Source organism: Trichoderma aggressivum (assembly GCF_033847375.1).
Source record: "Trichoderma aggressivum f. europaeum strain CBS 100526 chromosome Unknown scaffold_007, whole genome shotgun sequence".
NCBI lineage: Eukaryota > Fungi > Ascomycota > Sordariomycetes > Hypocreales > Hypocreaceae > Trichoderma > Trichoderma aggressivum.
The window spans coordinates 434,613-459,170 of record NW_026946373.1 but is presented as its reverse complement, the minus strand read 5'-3'; the positions used below and the strand labels follow the sequence as shown (position 1 = coordinate 459,170).

The following is a 24,558-nucleotide window of genomic DNA, read 5'->3' as shown; positions in this document are numbered from 1 at the left end:
CCGATAGATGAAGCCCAAAGCACCGGAATCTAAATCCTACCAGGCCTTGTACGTTTCCAGCAACTATGCGAGGCGTCTCGTTGACGAGTATATGGTTTCCGGTTAGCCTGGTCGGCTGTGTGGGTTTCATTGTTACCACGCTAGAGCTGTTGAGGGACGTCCATAGGGGATGGCTGTCTACACCCTGGCAATTCCTCCTCAACTTCGCTTCGGACCGATCTCAATGGCATGTTTCAACCTCGCAAGTTCGGGGGGGTGGACTATTGCTCTGACTATCGCTGAGAAAGAAGCCTCACTCGTGAGAGCCGGGCAGGCGGCATACGAGTACCTACTGTAGAGCTGACAGTCCCGCTCCCCACCGGATCCTCGTCCGCAGCCGTCATGGATCGTTGGAAGGGGCCCGAGACAGATACGAGTATATAAAGGCCTTGGGCGAAGCCCTTTGGTTTCAAGAGAGCTCCTCACGCCAACCGGGTCAATCACATCTCAAGCCAACCTCTTCGACACATTCACAATGTTGTCGATTGCTGGCACCCTCCGCCAACTCGGCCTCGGCGCCCTTGCTGCTGCCGCAGCTCTGTCTTCTCTCAGCAGTGCCGCCGCTGTTTCCACCTCCAACCTCCAGGTCCGATCTCTGGAGGAGCGTGCTGCTGCCGGTAACCGCCTGGTCTTTTGCCACTTCATGGTTAGTAAGAGATGTGCTTGACGAGGCAGTACAAGGGCTAATAATTTCAATGTCTAGATTGGCATTGTCGGTGACCGTGGAAGCGCTTCCGACTATGACAGCGACATGCAGCGGGCCAAGGCTGCCGGTATCGACGCCTTTGCCCTCAATATCGGCACTGACGACTACACCGTCACCCAGCTCAACTACGCCTACCAGTCTGCCGCCAACAACGGCATGAAGGTCTTCATCTCCTTCGACTTCAACTGGTACCACCCCGGCAGCGATGCTACCCGTGTTGGTCAGTTGATTGCGCAGTACGCCAACCAACCCGCCCAGCTCCAAGTCAGCGGTCGTGTTTTCGCTTCTTCCTTTGCCGGCGATGGCCTCGACGTCAACGCCGTCCGCTCTGCTGCTGGCACCAACGTCTTCTTCGTCCCCAACTTCCACCCCGGCCAGTCTTCCAACGCCAACATCGACGGTGCCTTCAACTGGATGGGCTGGGACAGTAACGGTAACAACAAGGCCCCCACTCCCGGTGCCAACGTGACTGTTGCTCAGGGTGATGCCACCTACCAGAGCTGGCTCGGCGGCAAGACATATCTTGCTCCCATCTCTCCCTGGTTCTCCACTCACTACGGCCCCGAGGTCACCTACAGCAAGAACTTTGTCTTCCCTGGTGGCGCCCTCCTGTTCAACCGATGGCAGCAAGTCATCCAGCAGGGTTTCCCCATGGTTGAGATCATCACCTGGAACGACTACGGTGAGTCTCACTACGTTGGACCCCTGAGCTCCAAGCACGGAGACGACGGCAACTCCAAGTGGACCAACGACATGCCCCACGACGGCTTCCTCGACCTGTCCACTCCCTTCATTGCCGCCTACAAGGCCGGAGACACCAATGTCGCCAACCACATCCAGGACGAAAAGGTTGTCTACTGGTACCGCCGTAACCTCAAGACCCTCAACTGCGACGCCACCGACACCACCGCCGGCCGAAGCGCCAACAACGACAGCGGCAACTACTTTGAGGGTCTCCCCAACGGCTACCAGACCATGGACGACAATGTCTACGTTGTCACTCTGCTCAAGTCTCCCGCTACCTTGAGCGTCACCTCTGGTGGCAACTCCCAGTCCTTCAACGCCCCTGCCGGTGCCAACATCTTCACTGTCCCCGCCGGCCTCGGCAAGCAGAGCTTCGTTGTCAACCGCAGCGGCCAGAACATCCTGTCTGGAACCTCTCTGATGGACATCACCAACGTCTGCGCCTGCGGTATCTACAACTTCAACCCCTTCGTCGGTACGCTCCCTGCTGGACCCTCCGACCCTCTCAGCGGTGATGGCCTCACTTCCCTGACCAGTGGTCTCCGTGTCACCACCTGCCAGCCCCGTCCTTCTCTGGGCACCAACCCTTCAGGCCCAGCCAGCCCTCCCGCCAACCCCACCAGCAACAACCCTCCTCCCGCTTCTCGCACCAGCAGCGCCCCTACTTCTGATCCCACCAACTGTAACGGCGGAACCAACGCTGCCGGCCAGTCTGGCAATCTGGCTGGGCTCTGCAGCTTTTCTTGCAGGTAGTTTGCTCTCATTCCACTGGTTTAATAACCTGCTAACCTCTCTGATAGCTTCGGATACTGCCCCGTCGGACCTTGCACTTGCACAAGCTTCGGACCCGCCGGAACTCCTCCATCAGGCGACGGCCGTGATGGCTGCCCTCTCGCAGGAGAGTCCGACCAATATAAGGGATTGTGCTCATTCACTTGTTCAAAGGGGCGAGTATATCTGTTCCCGTTATTTGGCAAGATCTTAGCTAACTGTCTTCTAGATATTGTCCCGAGGGAGCTTGCCAGTACTGCTAGATGTCCTGAAGTAAAGCTATTTGCGGAAAGCTATGTACCTTGGCGAAACACTAGATAGTGTAAGCTAGAATAGTTTACTATTGTGGTAGACATAATATCTGTATATAGAATAAATGTAAATGTATATTTTGATAATGTATCTAATGTTATTGTATAAAGCAACTATGCTGTTAAACTTGGTGTATACACGAACCTAAGGCGTAATATATATTTTCCCGCTTTGATCTCTGTATCATGCTATGCCTTGAATAAGTATAAAGTCTATTTTCTAGAAGACTACTAAGACATGCATTTCATCATCATACCGATATCATTTTTTTATACAGAAGCTTTGCAATCTCTGCTATGCTATACCACTTATAATATATACTTCAGTCATATGAGTCGTAGTTCTAATTCTCAACACTCCTTACTCTATGACCATTTTTATAGCTGCTACTGCTCCGAATGAGCTTCATCATTGTGTTGAGAATCTGAAAAGGGTCGGTGTCTGCATTCGCTAAATCATTTGTGTTCATTTAATGTTCAATTCTCGCGGGAGTATTAGCCATATTAGACAAATGGGTTTGTCTTGGAAGAAGTCTACTTGTTGGGCGGCGCGGCATTTTCCTCGTTTTTTAAGTTCTCGAGCGGCCCTTGAAGATCTTCCACGATTTTCACCATTATGACCAGCATCAAGCACCTACAACATCATTGCTCTGCTCAAAATGTCTCCCTACTGTAATATCTTCACCATTACTATTTACTTCAGTCATCATCATACCAGAGCTTCCATACCTCTGTTATCTCATTCCATGCATCTTTGAATCAGAATCCATCTTATACCATACCTGAAGATCTCTCAGCTTTATAGAATAGGTCGAAGACGAAAGGCGTTCGGGTCTGGTTCAAAAAGCGCTTCGTTGAGCACCTGCTTAGAAGGCTGTTGAATAGTACAATACGAGCGAGATGAAGAACGACGTCAAATCAAGCTGACCAAATCCATTTTTGGTCATACCGATAGGGCCCTTCTCGAATTCCTGGTAGTCTATAATCACTAAGACTGCTCTTAGACTGATTAAGTTCAGAGTGTGTGTTTACAAGACAATCGCTTTCGAGCCAGCCGGAAGACCTACGAGGTTGCTGGTAGCGCGTCCTCAAGGAAGCTTGACTCAAAAAGAAGCCCCATCAAGCAACTACAAGCGGTCACTGATGGAGGAGTAGAAGATATGGGAATGCTGATGGGTCCGTGGAGACGATTGCCGAGTTCTTGAAGAAATAAGCAGAACTTCGGGATCCATCGCAAAGGGGCAACAGAGAATATACTCTTCTTCAAAACCTCTTCCCAACAGCACCGTAACCACCGGTGCCATCTGTCAAGTCTGTTATTAGTACAAATATCCCATAATTGACACCGCTGATCTGTGTCAACATACGGCCGCGCAAACCAGAAGTCCTCCATCACCACCAGCATCACCGCCAATGTTTTGAAGCGTAACAAAACGAGATGCCAAAGAGAAGTCCTGAGTCATACAAAAGAGGCTTGGAGGCACAAGGTATTTTCAGAATGACCCTGTCCTACAGTGAGATGGCGCCAAAACACAAGATCAAGGTTGCAAACCGGCCCCGGCCCCGGCCCCGGCTCCCGCTCCCGCTGCTGCTGCCGCTCCCGCTGCTGCTGCCGCTCCCGCTGCCGCTGCACTAGCCCCCGCGCTGGCTGGGCCCATGGCCCAAGAGCAGGAGGAGGAGGAGGAGGAGGAAGAAGAAGAAGAAGAAGCCCAAGACCAAGAAGAAGAAGACGAAGGAGAAGAGGGGCCGGCAATGTCGGTCGTGGACCAGGACGACCTGGATATTGATTTCAATATCCCGGTGTAATTTTTTCTAACCGATGAAAAGTATGTCAATTAGCCATAGATTCTTCCTATCTAGTGGCGACTAAAGACCTCCTACTTATACGTAGCTAGTGGACTGACCCCCTGCCTACCTACGTGAGTACCGGTACAACTACTAGGTCGTTGCCCCTTATTTCAACACTAACCTTATCTTTAAGGTTGTTTTTTTTAATTCTTTTTTTTATGTTTGTTCTTGTTCTTGCTCTTTTTTTTAACCAATTTGCTCTGGAGGCGGGGTTTTTTTCTTCTTTTTTTTGTTTGAGAAAATTTTTCTGTTTTTTTTCGAAGTTTTTTTCGACGGTTTTTTTTCGGGCTTACTTGGGGGAATTTTTTTCTTTTTTTCTAATTTAAAATCGATTGCTTTCCTGTCCCAATTCAGAGGCCACTAAGTCCTTCTCTTTGTCTTTTGTGATTGATTCTACGACTCAGAGAGGAAGAACTACTAGGTAAGGTACCTACCTAGATGGTTGGTACATTACTTTACGTTCACTTGAAGGTACCTACCAAGCCTTGTTTGCGTCTCTGACTTAGTACTGTAAGCAGGGTACAACGTGCCGCCCTTTCCTTTGCTGTGTTCGCTCTCCCCAAAACAACCCCGTGTGCCGCTGCAAACCAATTCGCTCCCTTAATTAAACTCGACAAGCACTCGGCCTGATTTTAAGAGGTAGAGCAAAATGCCTACCAACGAAGAAGCACGACGCCAACGGGTGCTCCGTCTCTGTGTGTAATATTCTATCCCTTTCCATTCTCTTCTTAACAAGGAATCTAACAGGCAGATGGCCGCAGCACAAGAGCAGTCATCGGGAACGACTCTGAATCAGGAGCAGACGCAGACTCAAGAGCACATTCAGCAAAGCAAAACTCATCGCGACCCTACTAATATCCTCTATTACCACCTCGGAGGTAATTCCTTTTTCCTCTGTGCCCCCTTTTACCATTTCTGTTCTGACATACTAATACTAACTCTATATACTCAGAAGGCAGTGGTGATGTCTTTCGTTTTCGCATAGGCCCTGATTACTACTGGATCGCTGGCAGCGGGCCTGGGGGTAGCTTGACCGCAAGCGAAGAAGAACATTTCTACAGGGCGATGAAAGCTGCTGGGGTGGAAAGGGATGACTAGGAGAGGGGCGTTGGCCGAATCGGCGGATGGTGGTATCAAGCTGACAAGCTGAAAAGGTGCAAAACTCTCTGTTCTACTATGCTGATAATCTATAATAAAAAAGGGAAAAACACTACAAACAGCAGCAAATAGAAAGTAGGCTTAACTAAAGAGTGGTCACACAGACCCACGTGACAACTCAACAGGTGGAATACCTACCTGCATAAGATCGGAATCAACACGGCAGGAAACAAGCTCAGGGCCGCGACGGCGTGGTTGAGACGGCCATGATTAATCCTCCCTTCAATCTATTCACGAGAGACTGACTGGGTGTGTAATGGTAAGAAGCAACGGACAAAGTGGTAGCATCTTGTCTCGATATTTAACATTATTGTTAGGATATCAGCAACTAGAGCGATGATACTGTGACACCTCAAACATGTTCATCCAATGCACCTTGTGTATTACTTTAGAATACAAGTAATAACTCTATGGCTACCGGCGCTGATGGGTTGAGCTGTAAATAGCGGCCGCGGTCGGAGCTTTGCCACAGTAAAGCCATAGACGAGGCGCCCGTTAGTTTAACGGGGGTGCCTGATAATCCCTCCCTTGTTATACCTCCTTTTTCTCCCCCCCTGGGTTACCTCTAATTATAGTGCCAGTGGCAGAACTTAGTATATTAGACAGAGTAGACAGAGTAGACAGAGTAGACAGAGTAGACAGAGTAGACAGAGTAGACAGAGTAGACAGAGTAGACAGAGTAGACAGAGTAGATAGAGTAGATAGAGTAGACAGAGTAGACAGAGTAGACAGAGTAGATAGAGTAGATAGAGTAGATAGAGTAAATAGAGTAGATAGAGTAGACAGAGTAGATAGAGTAGATAGAGTAGATAGAGTAAATAGAGTAGATAGAGTAGATAGAGTAGATAGAGTAGATAGAGTAAATAAAGTAAATAAAGTAAATAAAGTAAATAAAGTAAATAAAGTAGATAAAGTAAATAAAGTAAATAAAGTAAATAAAGTAAATAAAGTAGATAAAGTAAATAAAGTAAATAAAGTAAATAAAGTAAATAAAGTAGATAGAGTAAACTTTCTCCTCCTTCTCTATGGCTATAGTTCTGCTTTTATTAGGTGCTTTCCTAATACATAGGTGTTAGTACTAGACTGTGTATGTTAAGCATAGACAGTAGAAATATGGCTGCGTGTTACTTATATAATAATATTTTTTTTTTAAAAAAAAAAAACCAATAAAAGAAAATATCTTTAGCAACCTAATTAGTAAGACTCACTATTAGTTAAGTACGTGGTAACCTTACTTAGAGGGAGAGACAGAGACAGACGGAGAGGGAGAAATGGAGAAAGAGAGATTATATATGTGTTTGTGTGTGTGTGCGGGTGTGTCTATGTAAAGTAGCAACACGACTGTATAAGGTAGTGTATAGTTAGTAATCTTAACGATTATAACGATGATTTTGATGATTAAGATTGAATTAAGGGGCTGTTAGAATAGAATATGGAGGACTCAGTGAGAATGATGGTGTTGCTTATATAAAATATATTCGTGGTGGCTGTAGTAGAGATCACATCAAAGTGGAAAAGAACAGAAGTTCGTAGAAAAGAGAAGATAAAAGAGAAAGAAAATCCGATCTGGCTCGTTTGCACCTGTCGTGGAAATTCAGGCCACAAGGCGGTCAAACAGCCGGCTGCCGTCCGGTACCTGTCTGTGGGTACCAGGTAGTACTGTACCTGTAGCTGTACTTGTACGTTGGCTGGTTCCCACCGATCTAAATATCTTGAATTCAATACTCACTCATTCACAGTCAGAGTCAGGGACAGCAATTACTTGATCCGTCCACCTCCTCCAACTACCTACTACCTTAGACGAGTAGGCAGTAGATACTAAGTCACAAGACCGCAGGTTAACAATTCCAAGTATTTATCTTCTGTATCTGGCTACATGTAGCTATTCAAGATGCAGGGTTGGCATCATCTTTCTACAGAGTCCAGATGAGCATGTTCGCCTTTTGCCTTAACCGCCGAGCTGAAACGATGAAATCGTCTGGTTAGCCGCCCCGACGAAATCCACCAGTTCCTTCTTGGGTTCATCCGCGCAGCTCGGCGCCAGCGTGATGATTTTAGATCCAAGCTGAAAGACGCGAATCGTCAAGGCGCGCAGGATATTGGGGAAACTTCCAGCATCGGAGCTCACGTTCACCTCGGACAGGAGGGGCTCTTTTTCCAGGATCACGCCAAAAAGCTCTTGAGTGACGTTGACAAACTGCAACGATGCAATTCGTATTAGATATATTCATGGTGCGACAGATGCTGGAGGATGAAGTACTTACGCCACTGAAGGAATCGCAGAGGCCTTGCTGGTCACTAATGGCAAAGGGAGCGCCGAGTGCTGCAACTTCATTGCCAATATCCGTGACAATGTCGTTCAAATGGTCAACGATGATGGTGAAATCATCAGCCGCGTGCTAAATCGCAAGTCAGTCAAATTACTCGTTTGGGTGATTCAACGGGGGGGGCATACCGGTTTGCTCAGACCTCCCACCAATCCCAGCAAGTTGGACGACAGCTCGGTGATGTTTTTGATGCCACTTATGCCGTCCGTTGGCGGATTTGGTATCATTGTGGCTTGTACCTGGTTTATAGACAACAGGGTGGTCATAAGGGCGAGACACTTGAACTGCATAATGGCGGCTTCTGGGTGATTGCTTGTATATGAAGGCGTTTGTGAGATGATGCTTTCTGTCGGTTGATGCCTTTTCTTTGGACAAAAATGCCATGTCATGTCCAGTTTATATAGATCCGAGGGCCTGGCAGTGTGGATTATGAATGCAGCTGGACTGGCCCATCGTAGGTATGATCGGCCTATGGCTCCCTTCGATGATGCTACATTACCACAATGCCAATTTCTCGTTCTCATTGGAATTGATCTCCCAATTTTGATGGCATAAATCCACTGATTCAAGCAGGCTAGGTAGTCCATCTTCCACCAAGCATCTTGATCGGCGGGGCATTCTTTGTGCATAAAGTAGATCCATCGGCATCTGGTAGATCCATATTCATCCTGTAGATCTACCTTTATACTAGGTTTACTTACATTCCCATGAAATATCCCCTTCACTCACTAGTCTCATCCATACCAATATTCAGGGAACTTTGCAACAGGCCAACGTCATCAGGGTCCATCGCAGCTAGAAGGCTGACCAGGGAGCAAAAGTGAGACAAGTGTTAACATGTGGAAAGACTGCATTGACGACATTAAATATTCTTCGGTATACAGGCTAATTAAAGATACTATAGAGCCATACTCAGACCATCAGATCCCATTACTTGGCCCAAATACCCTTTACACGGCGCTTTACTGGTCTTCAAGGGAAGCTTCAAAAAAGGCTTCAAGTGAGGTACCACCCACTTCGGGAAGATGCAGTTTAATAGGGTATGCCTTCAAAGTCTCATTAAAGTCCTCATGAAGCCCCTCCAATTCCTTCTTAGACTCGTCTGCGCAGGTCGGCACCAGCTGGATGACTTGAAAGGAGAGCTTGTCGACGCCCGTCTTAAGGAAGCGCAAGATGGCTGCAATAGGCATGCTAAGAGGGATGGGGGATAACAGGCCTTTTTGACCGACGAGCGCTTGGAGGAGATGTTGCTGGGTCTTGACAAACTGTAATTCTTTAGTCCAGACACTCGTAGCGCGTTGGAGATGGGAACTCACGGCAGTAAAGGTTTCGCAAATGTCCTTTTGGTCATTCTCGGCAAATACAGGGTTTTCCGAAACTGATATATTTGCCGTGGTCTCATTGGCAGCGGTGACGATCTGGCGGAAGTTCTTGAATGCTGCCTAATGGACCAGTTAGCTCACAGAGGCAAACGTACGCAGTTATGCCGTTGGATAGATAGGCAAGCATACTAATCCATCTGCATCCACATTCTCAGCATTAAGCCCCTTGACCAGGTCCAACGTGTTGGCCGAAAGGGCAGTAATGTTGGAGATGCTGTTGGTTACGTCTTTTGCCGTCAAGGCTTGCACGTGGCTCAACGATAGGGCGGCGGCTAGAAGAAGTGATATGAACTGCATGATGTCGGTGTTTAGGTCGACTGCTTGAATATTACGGTACGGCGTTGTGGTCGTTGCTATTTTGATTGATGGTGTTTGTAGTAGTGATGAAGCCTCCAGCGTATATCCCTGAGGTGCTGAGGATACATGTATATACGTAGGTAGGCATAGGCTGTGACTGCAGCAACGGCTTCAGTCGGCTGGCTCCCTCTAAGTGATACACCGCCGAGATGACGAATTCTTCATTCCAGTAAACACAGTTTCAAGTTTCACTGAATATATCAACTGCGTCAAGAACAGATAAGGTGACCTATCGTCTGCCGCAAACAAGTTGATCTGCAGGGTGCATCCTGTGGAATGAGATTGTTCAAGCCGTCCGCGTGGAACCGAGACAGCGTCCATCTTCAGACACTCTGAAACACTCAATTATATTGTTTTTGTCCAATCATGTTCTTTTACGAGTGGTACTGTGTACTAAGATGCTGTCGATACATCCAATCGAGGCTCGACTGAACAGCTTCGAGACATGCATGTGACCATGTAAACGTACGATGAGGCAAAGATAGTCAGGAGGAGTAGGGTGTATGAAAAGTAGTACTTTGCCACTGTGAAGAAGGGATCATTGGCTTCAGCGAACAGTCGTTATGGATACCTCGACAGATTCATCTCTCCCAATGTACACCAACATGCTAACAAGATACAAACTCCTTGACACAAAGCATCAGGTTACTTCAAGTTGGAGATTGAAGTCTCGTCTATAGCATTACGCAAAGATGTTTCCACCTGAAACGATAATATTCGGTACTTGAGAGCTCAAGCCACTTGATCGATCAGGGAGGCAATATGAGACAATCTTTTGCACGCAAAACCGCCCATGGAATGTAACAGCCTGCATAGCCTCGGCTATGATTCGCTGAATAGACAAACTATGATGGTCAAGTTTATGGCTGGACCTCACCAATTCCGTAAAGATGATTCGTAGTCCCTGTAATTGACAAACAAAAAGGAGCCTTGAGGGGTTGGACATGCATGGCCTCGCATTATTCGTCACCGTGAATAGGCAAATACAGCTTCACAGTGGTCAGAAACAGTATGGGTTATTTAGTTCATGGTCGTCATATGTACTGTCTACGTCGCAACTAGGCCACCACGTCAATGCTAAAAACATCCACGCCGTTTTGCAGCTGGCTCTTTGTCGGCGCCTTTCCAAGCCTCAACAACTCAGACACCTGCATCACGGTCGGGTCGCGGCCCTGGGACGCAACCGCCACGACGGTCTCGCCCTTTGTGTAGTAGGCGACAAACTTTCCTGCGGCGGCATCTCCATCCAAGATGACGTCGTCCCATCCAGACGCAATCGTGTTGCCGCTGTATCGCAGCTGGGCGCCGAGGGCCGACCAAAAGACTGGGATAAAAGGCTCGCTGGCTGCCGCTGGGTTCACAATGCGAGAGGCAACGGCACGACCAGCGTTCTGGGCAACGTTCCAGTGCTCGATTCGGACGAGAGCCCCATTGCCTCCAGGGCCTTGGTAAGGGTACGAGGCAATGTCTCCGATGGCGTAGACGTCAGAGAGTCCCGCAACCGCAAAGTGAGCGTCGGTCTGAAGGGATCCATCCTTTTGCAGTTGGACTGCGCTGTTGTTTTTGAGGTAGCTCGTCTCGGGGGCCACGCCGACTCCCAGGATGACGAGATCCGCATCGAGCTTGGTACCGTCCTTGAGATAGACAGCACCCACCTTGGAGGAATCTGAGCTGGACGGCTCGGCCTTGTCGACGCCAGCGCTCAAGTAAAACTTGATGCCTTTGCCCTCCAAGGCTTTCTGGATGCCGGCGCCGACTTGCTCGCCGAGAACACGCTCCAGGGGGACCTTTTCCATGCCCACGACGGTCACCGAGTTGTCGCCGCCAGTGGCGTTGGCAATTTCCATGCCAATAAAGGAGGAGCCGATGATGACAATCTTCTTGCCCTTTTCTCCAATGGCATCGACAATCTTCTTGGCATCGTGAACAGTGCGCAGTGTAAAGATGTTGCCGAGCTCCTTGAAGCCTTGAAGGGGCAGGAGCCTGGGAGTTGCTCCAGTCGCGAGAACCAGCTTGCTGTAGGGAATCTTGCTCCCGCTTGCGGTTGTGACTTGCTTGCCAGAAAAGTCGACATCGTTGACCTCGCCGTCAACCCACTCAACGGCGCCACTATCGAACCAGCTCTTGTCTCGCCATGCCAGCTTGGAGGCGTCTGTGATTAAAGCTTTGCTCAGCTTGGGCCTGTCAATGGGGAGGTAGCCCTCCTTTGAGATGACGGTGAGATGGCCTCTGTAGCCCTTTTCACGCAATCCCTCGACAACGCCGAGAGCGCCAGAGCCACCACCGACAACGACGACCCTCTCTTGAGAGCCACTCGAGACGCTGCACTGGAAGTTGGGTTTCCTCCTGGAGCCTTTGATGGCGGCTTCCTCAGCGGTAATGTAGAATCCTCCATCATGCTCGGTGAGAGGAAAGACGGGGAGAGCATCCAGGGCAGGCGAGTCTTCTACGTCGCCAGTCTTTGCGTTGAAACAAGCTATTCCTCGTCAGCATGCCATCTCCAGAGAGGTCCATGGTCAGAATTACCTCCATGCCAGGGGCAAGTGATGCGTCCTGTGGTGGACAAAACGCCCTTGGCCAACGGAGCGCCGTAATGGGTACACTTGGCACCAATGGCCTGCACCTCTGCCTTTCCCCCAGACTGGAGGCCGACAAGGAGGACCTTGGCGTCTTGAATGCCCTCAACTTCCACCTCCTGCTTCTGACCGGGCTTGAGTGACAGCGAGGTGACGCCCTTGAGCTTGTACTCTTGAGCCATGGCGCGATTGGTGAATGAAAACTGGCGAGACGGGAGTGACAAGGACAGACGACGGAGGCTTGGTTGGAGTAGATGACGGAGGTGGGGGTTGCGGGGTAACGAGAGCATGCCTGGAGGTTTAATAGGAAGAGAAGCTCAAGTCAACGGAGAGAAGGATGACGCGAGCAGGTGAGGTCCGGAGATACCACGGAGAAGGAGAAGCAGAAGCTGGAGACATCATGTGAGGACAATGGGCAGGAAAGAGAGCGGCTAGCTCTGGCCTGAGGGAGAGCTTCGGAGCTTGAAGCTTGGCTTGGTAAGCGGATTTGGGGAGTGAAGCTGCATGTGAAGCTGGTGAGAGTCGAGCTGTGCTTTGCAACATGTGGGAATTGATTGGCTGGATGACGCAATGGATTCAGGCGGAGGGATTGTGGTGCCGTCATTGCTGTGGGCGGGCCTACGTTTGGCCGATGGGGTGGGTTACCCTGGAGGTGAACGAATTATCAAGAGATGGTAGCAAAAGCATCAAAGGACGGTCGAGGTAGTGTTGATGTTTATGTGATGTTATACATGTGATGGTATTCCTATTTTGAATTGTCTTGATTTGTGTTTGTATAACATGTGACGCACTGCAGAATGAAATGGCCATGTTCGAGTCGTGAGCTCCACTTGCAGTGTAAGTGATGAACAATAACACATTACTTTTGATTACGAACACACTCCCCCGAGAACAACTTCTTTATTCAGCGCTCAACACTTTCTTTATATCTTCTTCTGATGAACTAAACACAACCATGGAGTCTTACGGACCGTTGCCGCCTCCTGTCTCGCAGCATCACTCGCTTGCTCCCACAGCCACGGGATGCCGTATGAACGCTCACGCGAGACGACACCGAGCACACGTCAGACCAAGTGCGTAATTTCGGCCCGCTCACCTTGGCATCCATGACACAGACTTGCCAGCAAACCTGCTGTGCTGGCAATGGATACAACGCTGCCCCATACATTACGCGCTCCCGCGGACAGGCACACCGCAGTTGGATCGCTTTGACAGCCCTGCCTGTCCCGACACTAGCCACGCGAGAACGGGGTGATCCGGTGAGGGACGCCGCATAACGTTGTGAAACGAGCCAAGCTGAATGTTAGCACCAACCATAACTCGACCTCTGTAGACATGGAAGGGATCGATTAATGTCACCTTGAAACTTTGGGCGGCTAAACCGCTGCAAAAGGCGTGCGGATGCAGCCGTGAAAATGGAAATTCTGCTGGTTCCGGATGCTGTGGACGGGGTCCATTCCATCACTACCGTAGGCGAGCTGTAGGGAACTCAGCACGGCGCTACAGCAGAGCTACAGTAGAGCTACAGCGAGCTACTGCAGGTGCAGCGCCCGGGCCAGCCACTAATTTCAGGAACAGGGAGGCGACGCGCCTCTGCTCCGTACTCGGTACGACCACAGGCGGCTGCGCTGCATCCACCGACGGGTAGCCAGTACTCGAGGCTCGCGGCGTGTCTGGAAGCGGTGTCTACTAATTGCAGCCGGCCTGGACCTGAGCTTCACACCACCAGCCATTCAACTCTCTGCAAATTAATCTCCATCTCCTGGAACCATCGACGACGCCTCCATCCCGATCGCCTCGAGCCTTGTTTTGCTCCTCCATCCGACTCCCTGCTCGAAGCCCTCAAGGTCGCAATACTCGCTGCATCGCCCTCTGCGCCTACGATCCCGCTCCTATCGAGTACCGCTACTCCCTCCCTCCACCTGACCCGGCCGAGTCAAATCTCCTTTCGACAAGGCTGCCTCTCCAATAATCGCCTCTGCCTTGCTTGCGGGGTTTCATTTTATTTTATTCTTACCTGACCTGTGCCTGTGCCTGTGCCTGTGCCTGATCCTGATCGATGTCGGACCCTATTCCTCGCCATCGTTAACTCTCACCTCTCACCAACCGTCTTCCGGGCCAACCGCCAAAGACCATGATTGACGCTGAAGCATCGCTATCGTTTCGAGGCCTCGACCGAGCGGCGCTTCCTGCGTGCACTGCGGCCGACATCTACGTCATCTACCACTAGACCATCTTTATTCATGCGGCTCTCGACTGGCGACATGGAGGTGCTCGACTACGCGCAGCCAGAGGCCGGCTCGCCGCCTCTGCAGTGCTGCTGCGGCAGCGCAGACTGCGTCCACCTCAAGAAGAACTGCTCCATTCTCGAAGCCGTCGAGAAGGATGTGCATACAGCTGCCCAGTTAGGGAAGGTATGTGTGTGTGTGTGGACGTGCATATGTCTGCGGGTGCCGCGCTTGGCATGGCTCTGCAAAGTGCTGAGTTTTGCAGAGCTTTGCTTGGCCTTCCTTCATTCCCTTCATTCCTCTCTTCATCCCATTGTCTGCACGCGCCGCCCAATAATTGTGGCCATCCCTTTCATCACCTCGCGTTCAAACTGCATTCCAGTACGGACAAAGAAGCCAAGACCCGAGTAAACCCTCGGTCGTGTACGCCTCCTGTGCCTTCAAAATGCTCTCCCAGCCCAACGACCATGCTGTGCTACCAGCAGACTGAATCTCCACTGACATTTGCCCTTCAGGCGCTACTTGCCAGGCACGAAGCCTACATGGCCGACGCAGAACTGGACAGGCAGCGACTCAACGCCCGCATAGATCGCCTGCAGCTGGACAAGCAGGAGCTGGAAGCCAACAATGCCGCCAAGGACGAGGAGAACAACGAGCTCATCGAGCAGCTCGAGTTACTCAACACCACAATATTCGACTCCGACGCCAAGATCAAAAGCCTCGAAGCAAGCCTTCTCTCGTCACAACAAGCCATCCGCCGCCTCGAGAGCGCCGCCGCCCGTGCCACCGAGGCTGACCAGCACCTCAGGATACTTGAAGAAGAGCAGGACAAGCTCACCGGAGAGTTGAAAGCTACCAAGGAGGAAGCTCGCTCTCATGCGCAGCGATTTAAAGAGGCACAGCGGGGAATCCTCGACATGCAGGATCAGCTCGAACGCATGGAGAAGGAGGCCATTCTGGAGCGGCAGCGCCACGATGAAATGATGGAAAAGGTTGGGCGCCAACGTGAGGTGGAGAAGCATCTGGACGTTGCCGCCGTGCGGCTCAAGGGCGCCGCGGCTTCAAAATCAATCACCGAACACCGACAGGGGAACAAAATCGTCGGCCACTTTGTGCGGGACCTGCTACAGGACAATGCAAACCTGCAGCTAGGCATAGCCGAGCTTAGGGAGATGCTCATCAGCTCCAACGATGAGATACAAGTGTTGAGAGAGCAACTCATGTTTCACCAACCCCTTACCGACGGCTTCAGCCCTGCCTCGACTCTCAAGGCAGAACTGGAACCTTCCCTGTTCGAAAACTCGAGGCAGCCGCAAGAGTTCCACATTCACCACCACTACCACGTTGCCAAGCAAGACACCAGGAAGCCCAAGAAGAAGCGTCAGGGCTTGCTGCCCGGCATTTTTACACCTCCAGCGGCCATCTCCAGGTCATCCTCTCCGGGCCCTGGGTTCCAGCGACGCCTGGTGTCCTCTCCCACTCGCCCGGTTCTCTCCCACGCCGGCGGCGAAACAACACCCATCACGGCCGGCTCCTCAACATGGCACGAATTTTCCACCCCATCGGAAATGTCCTCCTCCCTTCCCACTTCTCCCCGCATTTTCGATCACAGTGGAGCCGAGACAGACTCTCTCATGTCGCCCACTACAAGCTACGACCCCATGTCCCCTACATGGCGCGCTTCACATAGAAAGCGTGCTTCTGCAGCCTCGTCCTGCAGCTTCCAGTCTCTCTCAATCATCGACATTGAGCCCGGTACCACCGGAGTCCAAACACAAAACCCTTACAGATTTAGCAGTGGCGTTATTCACGAAGAGGACGAAGATGTACATACTAGCCCGCCTGCCGCTGCGACCGAACAAGACGCTCCCAAAGACGAGCCGGCACCAGAAGGAGGTGATGCCAACGAAGCTACGAGTGCCGCCGCCATACCGATACCCGGGCCTGGCTCTGGGCTGCGCCGTATAGCTTCACATGAATCTATCATGTCGCTATCGGGCGGTCTCGATATCCACACACTTCAGATCCGACCAAGCCAAATGACCCTCCGCCCGCTCGGCGGAGCTGATGCCGTCGTCACCGGCGTCATTGCCCAACCGACACTGTCGACCAAGTACTCGAAGCGTAGCGATGCCGCCTTGCGCGATAACTTTGCCGGCTTTCAGATACCCAAGAGAAGCTCTACACCGACGTCGGACATGTCGGCTTCGTCCTCGCAAACATCTCGCAACGGTGCCGGAGGCCTTGGCAAATGGGTTGGATGGCGACCATGGGGAGGAGCGGGTGCCGTCAGTCAAAGCCTGCCCAGGGCGGCGGAGAAAGCACCGCCCAAACCACCTAATAGGGCCCCTGGCATCAACCAACCTGGTGCGATTCCCGGCTTCCAAGAGTACTGGATATCACAACAACGGAAAGGCGCCCCATCCAGAGCAGCGGCAACGGCTGAAACTATCGACAATGGCTCTTTATCCTAAAGCTTGCGAGATGGCGGGCGCCTTTGAGCGAATCACTTGTATAATCTTTGTTTCTTTGTTTCATATGTTTGCGAATCGTGGGGTTGTGCATGGGTTGGATTTGGCAGCATCATTTATACGCCAAGGACTGGATTGCATCAGTTTATTTTTATCTTTCCGTTTTGCATAACTGGACGTTTTGATGGCGTTTTCTTTTTTGAGCGAGCCGGCAGAAGGACTGGCAGAATGGACATTTGGTGTAAAATGGGGTCAGGAGATACCCGGGCCGCGCGAGGCCATTTCCTTTGTTGATATAGATTGGACAGCACATATCCCTGTTACTAGACGCAGTATAATGACCACATACGTATAATCGGTAGAAGTACCTAGTAGTAAATTATAATCGACAGATGTTACTTATCAATGACATGGTTGCTTTAGTCTCTATTGTGTTGAAGCTTGAGTTGAATGCCTTGCTCCTGTGATGCCTGCTTGTCAGCTAAGGCCCCAGTATGTTCGATACTGTACATGCATTTGGTTGTCCTTTGTGGTCTTATTCTCGATTGCCGCGCGGATAACTCAACATCCTTTGTTGATACAGCTGGTATCCTATAAATGTAGAGTAGAAAAACGGCATGAAGCGTAATCATCGACTTCCCCTTCAACCATCCAATAGCCATCACCTACTGCATCGGCTCCGACAGTACGACAACCCACCCGAGGTGGCTTTGGCCATGACGTCTCAACCTGCTTGTGATAGGGTTCGGTGTTGGGTCCCAATGTTGGTAGGACATAACTGCCATCGGTGTTGCGCCACATCTCTGGGATTGTCTTGTATGGCTGGCAGTGTTGAGCGGCAACTTCATTCCGAATAGAGTTATACAGCGGCGTGAATACCGTATGTGAATGCGACACGGTAAACTCTGCCAGGTTTGTCTTGAGGACAAATTCGTCGAGAACCTTGAACACACTCTGCATGTCCACAGGTCGAGCGTTGGAGCCTTTGGCTTTGAGGGCCAGGTATAGCCGAGTGAGTCTTGGTAAGCTCGAGGCAAATATAGAGAGATAATTCTTCAGGAGATCAACTTCTGGGATTGCTCCAGCCTCAGCTCCGTGTAGCGTGAGGGGGCAGACAATCTCAAGGGGATGTAATGGCAGAAAGTCGTTCCGGTGGCAGCAGCCGAGGGAGATTTAGAAGGAGTGTTTGACCTGACATGTGAATCGTGTTTGTTCTGTAAAGCACGTCTTTCCCTTCTATGTAGTTGCGTGCTTTGGTCAGAGAAGGACATGACGAGAACCGGCACTCAACTTACGCCTGTCGGCAGGACAAAAGCCAGCCCATGATGCCAATCTTGCACTTGGATGGATATGTTCCAGGCCAACTTTGACAGAAATGCGCGTCCCCATAACGGCAACGGTCGTCCCCGGGCCTTGGGATTTCGGGGTGAGACATGCGTATGAAGCTCCATGTCTTTTCATAGTTGGGCATGACACGATGGCACACGGAGCTCCACCATTGCCAGGATTTGGGTACCGCGGTATCCCATTTTACTTCGAGTCGGCCATTAGTATTTATGCCGGCGTGGGAACGGAGGATGCGTCCGGGTTCTGTAGGAGCAACGGGGTGTACATATGATAGGTCCATGTGCAATAAGCGGCCCCCAAAGGCTCTAAGAAGGATGTCGTATCGGAGCTCTCTGGGAAGCTTCCCGAAGAGAGGGGAGAAAGATAGGGACAAAGATTCAGCGGACGGCGATGGAGTCAAGACATTTGATGGAGCAAGAGGGAGGCGAGGCAGATTGGTCAGATCATCTTCGACTTGGTTGTCTTCTGGTTTGTCTTCCTCTGGAGGCCTGCGGCGTTTGCGGAACTTGTCTCGAAGCCAATTGACGAGTGTAAGCTTCATCACGCGGCACGTTGGTGGGGGTTGATGAAGGTGAGATGAATGATTGGGTATATGCAAGTCCAATGTCAATAGCCTTAGCTGAAGTTGATCCTGATGAAACCAACAGTGACGGACACTGCCAATGCGCACTGTACTAACCTGCAAGGATAATTCTGCCAAGTACAGAGTATTTATTTTCTGGTTTGTAGTATTTTATTGTCATTTCATCTTCATGTACCCATATTCAGAGGGGTGGGTGCTGTTCATGTCGTTGTAAATGTATTATTGGGTTAATTTAACTCGGGGGTGTTTATGCAAAGGCGGACACCACACAGTTGCCAACCGGACTGTGCGATGAGTCAACTCGGTTCACTGACTTGTAGGCATCCCGTCTTGAATCTAACTCTAGATATACTACCAGGTACTAGAAGAATAAGCCTATAGTAGCAGATACTTGGAGGAATACAGTGATGGTAGCAGATGCTATAGAGATGGCCATAACAGCAGACAGTAGACGACAGTGGCGATGGTGGCAGATGCTAAAAGCAAGTGGCGGATAATGGCGGAGAGGGCAGACTCAAGCAACCCGGTATCCCAACGCCAAGAAACAAGTCGGATACGTGAATACTGGGGAATCTCACACCGGACGGGACATGGGGCATTACTATGAGCCACAGTGGGTTCAATGCCCCGGCAGACGTCCATTCCCGTTGTTGATGAGAATCCTCTGAGTTTTCGCCGAGAAGCCAAGAACATCTTGGCGATAATCAAGTCTGAAAAAGCGGAAGGCTATTACAAATTCGGCGTCTGGGCATGACAGCAACCTATCACAATGGACGATCAAGTTGATAGCAGTCGAATAATATGTGGGATCTCAAAATCCGCCCCCTTGTTGAAGAAATCTCACTTGTGGTCGAGGTGGTGTTTAATACCCCAGCTCAGTCGCCAAGTGATTTCCAATTGACTTATTTCCTCTTCTAACCTTCTGGCTTGTTCACGCTCGTCCGGGTTTCTTCTTTTCTATTACTTGGCTATCAGAATCCGATAGGTGAGGATGGGGGTGTCTGCAAAGGCTAATGATGGGCCGAATGCCATGAGCAAGCCAGCCCATGCGCTCTCCATCCAGCAAGTCGTTGACGAGCTCGGCGCAAACGTCTTTGACGGCCTTTCCGAGGCAGAAGCGAGCACACGGCTTGAAAAACATGGCAAAAACGATCTTGGGGAAGCTGAGGGTGCCCAGCCCATCAAGATAATCATGGCACAGATTGCCAACGCCATGACTTTGGTCCTGATTCTCGCCATGGCTGTCTCTTTCGGGATCAAGTCCTACATCGAGGGCGGTGTCATCACCTTCGTCATCCTTCTCAACGTAGTCGTCGGTTTCTTCCAGGAATACTCGGCCGAGAAAATAATGGATTCCCTGCGCTCTCTCTCGTCTCCAACCGCAACCGTGGTTCGGGATGGCGATTCCAAGGTTGTACCCTCGGACCAGATTGTCCCCGGCGATGTCGTCGAAATCAAGACTGGCGACACGATTCCCGCCGATCTCCGGTAAGTGGTCATGACTATAACTAACTTGGGTTTGGGCACTGACGACCTCCAGGCTGATTGAGGCAGTCAACTTTGAGACTGACGAAGCCCTCCTCACGGGCGAGTCCCTGCCGGTTCGTAAGAATGAAGACGCCGTCTTTGATGATGCAACCGGTCCTGGTGACCGCCTCAACGTCGCTTACAGCTCCTCCACTGTCACCAAAGGTCGTGCCAAGGGAGTCGTCTTCGCAACCGGCGTCTTTACAGAGATTGGTGCCATTGCCTCTGCCCTTCAGAAAAAGGATAGCAGAGTCCGTCCCGTTAAGCGCAAGCCTGATGGTTCCGCCAAGCCTCATCGATACCTGGAAGCCTATACGCTGACCCTGACCGACGCCATTGGCCGTTTCCTTGGCGTCAATGTCGGCACGCCGCTTCAGAAGAAGCTTTCCAAGCTGGCGATCCTTCTCTTTGGCGTTGCCGTCGTCTGTGCCATCATCGTCCTCGCCGCCAACAAGTTCGACTCCAGGCAAGAAGTCATCATTTATGCCGTTGCCACGGGCTTGTCCATGATTCCGGCGAGTTTGGTTGTTGTTTTGACCATCACCATGGCCGCAGGCACAAAGCGAATGGTTCAACGAAACGTCATTGTTCGAAATCTAAGGTCTCTCGAGGCATTGGGCGCGGTTACCGACATCTGCTCTGACAAGACCGGCACCTTGACCCAAGGCAAGATGGTTGCTCGAAGGGCATGGATGCCCGGTAAAGGGACTTACACCGTTGAGAACTCGGCCTCGCCAATGAACCCAACCGCTGGCGACATCCGGTACGATCCACGCCAGCCTCGCGAGATCAACTTTGCCCAAGGTGGCGATGCTTGCGGCACTGTCGCTTCTGTCAAAGGGCTCCTCTCTCAGAGTACCAATGCACTTACCGACTTCCTGCGCGTCGCATCTCTTGCCAACCTCGCGACTGTCGTTCAGAAGGATGGTGAGTGGCGTGCTCGAGGCGACCCCACTGAGATTGCCATTCAGGTTTTTGCTTCTCGGTTTGACTGGAATCGCCTTCGCCTGGTAGGCCATGATGAACGCCAATACAGTGAGGTTGCTGAGCTACCCTTCGACTCCGACGTCAAGCGCATGTCTGTCATCATGAAGAAGAATGACTCTGGCAAACTATTCGCATTCACAAAGGGCGCGGTGGAGCGTGTCATTGGGTCGTGCAGCACCTACTGCCCCAATGATTCAAACGACGCTGTTCCTCTCACCGAAGAGGTTCAGCAGGAGATTCTTCAAAACATGGAGGCTTTCGCCGGCATGGGACTTCGCGTCCTTGCTCTAGCATCCAAGCCATATCATGTCGAGCTGAAGAAGGGAGACGAGGTTCACCGTGCTTCTGTCGAGCGTGACCTTGTGTTCCGGGGTCTAATTGGCCTCTATGATCCTCCCCGCCCTGAGTCGGCCCCTGCTGTTCAAGAATGCCACAAGGCGGGCATCACGGTTCACATGCTCACTGGTGATCACCCCGAGACCGCCAAGGCCATTGCGCGCGAGGTTGGCATTCTGCCCTCACGTATGGAAATGGTCTCTATGGATATTGCAAGGGCCATGATCATGACGGCTGCCCAGTTTGATGCTCTCTCGGACGACCAAGTCGACCAACTACCCGTGCTACCGCTCGTGGTAGCTCGATGCGCCCCAAGCACAAAGGTCCGGATGGTTGAAGCTCTTCACCGCCGCAAGAAGTTCTGCGCCATGGTAAGTTACCCAAACGTTGTTTATTCTGCAAAGTGACTGACATTAGATAGACTGGCGATGGCGTCAATGACTCTCCCTCCCTTCGTCGCGCAGACGTTGGCATCGCAATGGGTCAGTCTGGCTCTGACGTTGCCAAGGATGCCTCCGACATTGTCCTCACCGATGACAACTTTGCCTCTATTGTTGCCGCGATTGAAGAAGGCCGCCGCATCTTTGACAACATCCAAAAGTTTGTCCTTCACGTCTTGGCGGAAAACATTGCCCAAGCCGTCACCCTTCTTGTCGGTCTGGCGTTCAAGGATAGCTCGGGTCTCTCTGTATTTCCCCTGACTCCCGTGGAAATCGTCTGGATCATCATGGCTACTTCGGGTCTGCCCGACATGGGTTTGGGCTTTGAGCGTGCGGTGACAGGCATTCTTGAGCGTCCTCCCCAGTCCCTAAAGTCTGGCATCTTTACGCTCGAGTTTTATGTCGACATGGTTGTTTATGGGCTCTGGATTGCAGCGCTCTGCCTCGGTGCTTTCGTGCTCCGCGTGTATGCTTGGGGTGACGGAGAGCTTGGCCTTGGCTGCAACGATGGCTACAATGATGGCTGCGAGACGGTGTTTCGCGCTCGTGCAACCACGTTTGCTTGCCTCACGTGGTTTGCCCTCTTCTTGGCCTGGGAGATGGTTGACAAGCGACGATCCTTCTTCCGTATGCAGCCTGGCTCTGACAAGTATGTTACGCAATGGATTCACGATGTCTGGCGCAACCAGTTCCTTTTCTGGGCTGTTATGCTCGGCTTTGTGACGCTCTTCCCCGTTCTCTATATCCCTGTTATCAATACCAAGGTCTTTAAACACAAGGGCATTAGTTGGGAATGGGGCATTGTGTTCATCGCTGCCGGGCTCTTCTTTGCCGGGGTTGAGGCGTGGAAATGGTGCAAGCGTCTCTTCTACCTTCGACAGTTGCGCAAGCAGCAGGGCGTAGGCCGGAAGGATACGGACGTTGAGAAGCGGATCTTTGGCGCATACTTGGACTTGTCCGCCAGCGATAGTGCGGAAACGCCGCGTCAATGACTATTCCGGGGCGGGAAGCCCCGTGGGATCAACACAGGTGTTGATGTTGAAGCTGGGGATGATGGTGAGATTGTCCTCGCTATGATGCTGGAGGTTGGGTGTTGGGCGAAGTTGGGTGGGCAGCTGGTAGGTACGATAGAGATGAAGAGAGACATGGAGAAGAAGGATGTGAGATATTTGGGCTGCATTACGGTCGACCAAGTTGCTTTGCTGCTGCGGCCCCTGTCTGTAGATATGTACATAGATATCATTACTCCATACCCAATATCATCTACAACTGCGCCTCTCCATCATCTCACAAACGGGATAAACATGTGGAGAAGGAAGTTGAGCAAGACAAGGACACGCCCTTCTTCTCTCGGCTTCATGCTATCTTCGAGACCAACATTCTTTACATCATAGGGGAAGGAGTCCACGATGGCGTGGCGATACTAACCGGGATTAGTCTGCATTCTCTATATCAGCAATACGTCCGCTACTACATGAAGAACTGGTTTGTATTTGTTCTAAACAAACTACAGTTGGCTGAGTGTTGAGAGAACTATATCAACTTTTTTGGCTTCTTTTTTATACATAATATAGAACCCTCCGTGTCTACAAAGAACACTGGTTGCGAAGACATCCCTGCGTCCTGCGTGTCTCGGCATTCGGTATCTTTAAGCTTGAATCCAAAACCGTCCCGCTGCTGCCGAGCTGCGCGGATGAGGTGTGGCCGGCATGCTGCTTGATGTAAGGTTCTATTAAGAGATACATTTTGAAGGCCCAACCCTGAATCCTGTTGGCTACATATTGCTGGACGTGGAAGACAAATAATTGGTGTTGTCTGTGCACTTGCAACCCTGTGTCTGACCCCATCAGTTGATCCTTGCACGCATTGTCAACCGCTGGTCCGCCTTATTCATGGGTTCTAAATTTAGTCGCCCAGCCAAAAATAACGTTCTTAACCGGCTTCAACTACATCCGGCGCCAAAAGAACTGGTTGGCTCCGCTAGCTGTTGGCCGCTTGCATCCTGAAGCTCTTCCGGGGCGATTCCAGTGCATGTTGACGTTGACCTTTATTCAAGGTGAGCTACGAGGCAGAGGATGCTCGAGCGCTGGTTAACAAGTCAGATTACATCCTTCGCTGGCTCTGACGGACGAGGGAATCAAGACGGCAGAGATGCTAAGACAAGTAACAAAGGCTGGCTCGTTGATTCGGGTCGGGGCGGTTTGGTAATTGAGGCATTGCCCGGAAGCGTTATACCCGTTCAAGACTCGGGATGCGCAGAGGCCATTGTGGCTGGGCAGCTGTACCTGCATTGTTACCATCGTGAAGCTAGAACAGGATGATTGTTTTTAGCCTCCAGCAGACGGGCATGACAAACACTGCCCAATGACAGACAAGCACTTGACCTGTTCCCCGTTCCATGTCCGTAGCAAAAGACGTTT

The 24,558-nt window shown here is 51.0% G+C and overlaps 8 protein-coding genes across 8 annotated transcripts; 4 read left to right on the top strand and 4 right to left on the bottom strand.

Moving 5' to 3' along the window:
- Positions 1-514: 514 nt before the first annotated feature.
- Positions 515-2,523, top strand: Triagg1_2699 (CAZyme family GH71; the record flags this gene model as incomplete). The annotated part of the gene is made up of 4 exons (XM_062896910.1): positions 515-685; positions 743-2,171; positions 2,290-2,440; positions 2,490-2,523. 4 exons carry the CDS (start codon positions 515-517, stop codon positions 2,521-2,523), a joined length of 1,785 nt encoding a protein of 594 aa, XP_062758316.1.
- Positions 2,524-4,009: 1,486 nt separating this feature from the next.
- On the top strand, positions 4,010-4,377 carry Triagg1_2698 (uncharacterized protein; the record flags this gene model as incomplete). The annotated part of the gene is made up of 2 exons (XM_062896907.1): positions 4,010-4,058; positions 4,115-4,377. The coding sequence occupies 2 exons, from the start codon at positions 4,010-4,012 to the stop codon at positions 4,375-4,377; spliced, it is 312 nt and encodes a 103-aa protein (XP_062758315.1).
- A 3,148-nt stretch (positions 4,378-7,525) lies between these two features.
- Positions 7,526-8,131, bottom strand: Triagg1_2697 (uncharacterized protein; the record flags this gene model as incomplete). The annotated part of the gene is made up of 3 exons (XM_062896906.1): positions 7,526-7,774; positions 7,842-7,976; positions 8,033-8,131. 3 exons carry the CDS (start codon positions 8,129-8,131, stop codon positions 7,526-7,528), a joined length of 483 nt encoding a protein of 160 aa, XP_062758314.1.
- A 735-nt stretch (positions 8,132-8,866) lies between these two features.
- On the bottom strand, positions 8,867-9,583 carry Triagg1_2696 (uncharacterized protein; the record flags this gene model as incomplete). The annotated part of the gene is made up of 3 exons (XM_062896905.1): positions 8,867-9,169; positions 9,221-9,346; positions 9,416-9,583. 3 exons carry the CDS (start codon positions 9,581-9,583, stop codon positions 8,867-8,869), a joined length of 597 nt encoding a protein of 198 aa, XP_062758313.1.
- Positions 9,584-10,701: 1,118 nt separating this feature from the next.
- Triagg1_2695 (uncharacterized protein) lies at positions 10,702-12,401 on the bottom strand (the record flags this gene model as incomplete). Its single annotated transcript, XM_062896904.1, has 2 exons — positions 10,702-12,119; positions 12,170-12,401. 2 exons carry the CDS (start codon positions 12,399-12,401, stop codon positions 10,702-10,704), a joined length of 1,650 nt encoding a protein of 549 aa, XP_062758312.1.
- Positions 12,402-14,462: 2,061 nt separating this feature from the next.
- Triagg1_2694 (uncharacterized protein) lies at positions 14,463-16,921 on the top strand (the record flags this gene model as incomplete). The annotated part of the gene is made up of 2 exons (XM_062896903.1): positions 14,463-14,633; positions 14,963-16,921. The coding sequence occupies 2 exons, from the start codon at positions 14,463-14,465 to the stop codon at positions 16,919-16,921; spliced, it is 2,130 nt and encodes a 709-aa protein (XP_062758311.1).
- A 1,288-nt stretch (positions 16,922-18,209) lies between these two features.
- Positions 18,210-18,806, bottom strand: Triagg1_2693 (uncharacterized protein; the record flags this gene model as incomplete). The annotated part of the gene is made up of 1 exon (XM_062896902.1): positions 18,210-18,806. The coding sequence occupies one exon, from the start codon at positions 18,804-18,806 to the stop codon at positions 18,210-18,212; it is 597 nt and encodes a 198-aa protein (XP_062758310.1).
- Positions 18,807-19,839: 1,033 nt separating this feature from the next.
- Positions 19,840-23,130, top strand: Triagg1_2692 (uncharacterized protein; the record flags this gene model as incomplete). Its single annotated transcript, XM_062896901.1, has 3 exons — positions 19,840-20,336; positions 20,389-22,069; positions 22,120-23,130. 3 exons carry the CDS (start codon positions 19,840-19,842, stop codon positions 23,128-23,130), a joined length of 3,189 nt encoding a protein of 1,062 aa, XP_062758309.1.
- Positions 23,131-24,558: the final 1,428 nt, after the last annotated feature.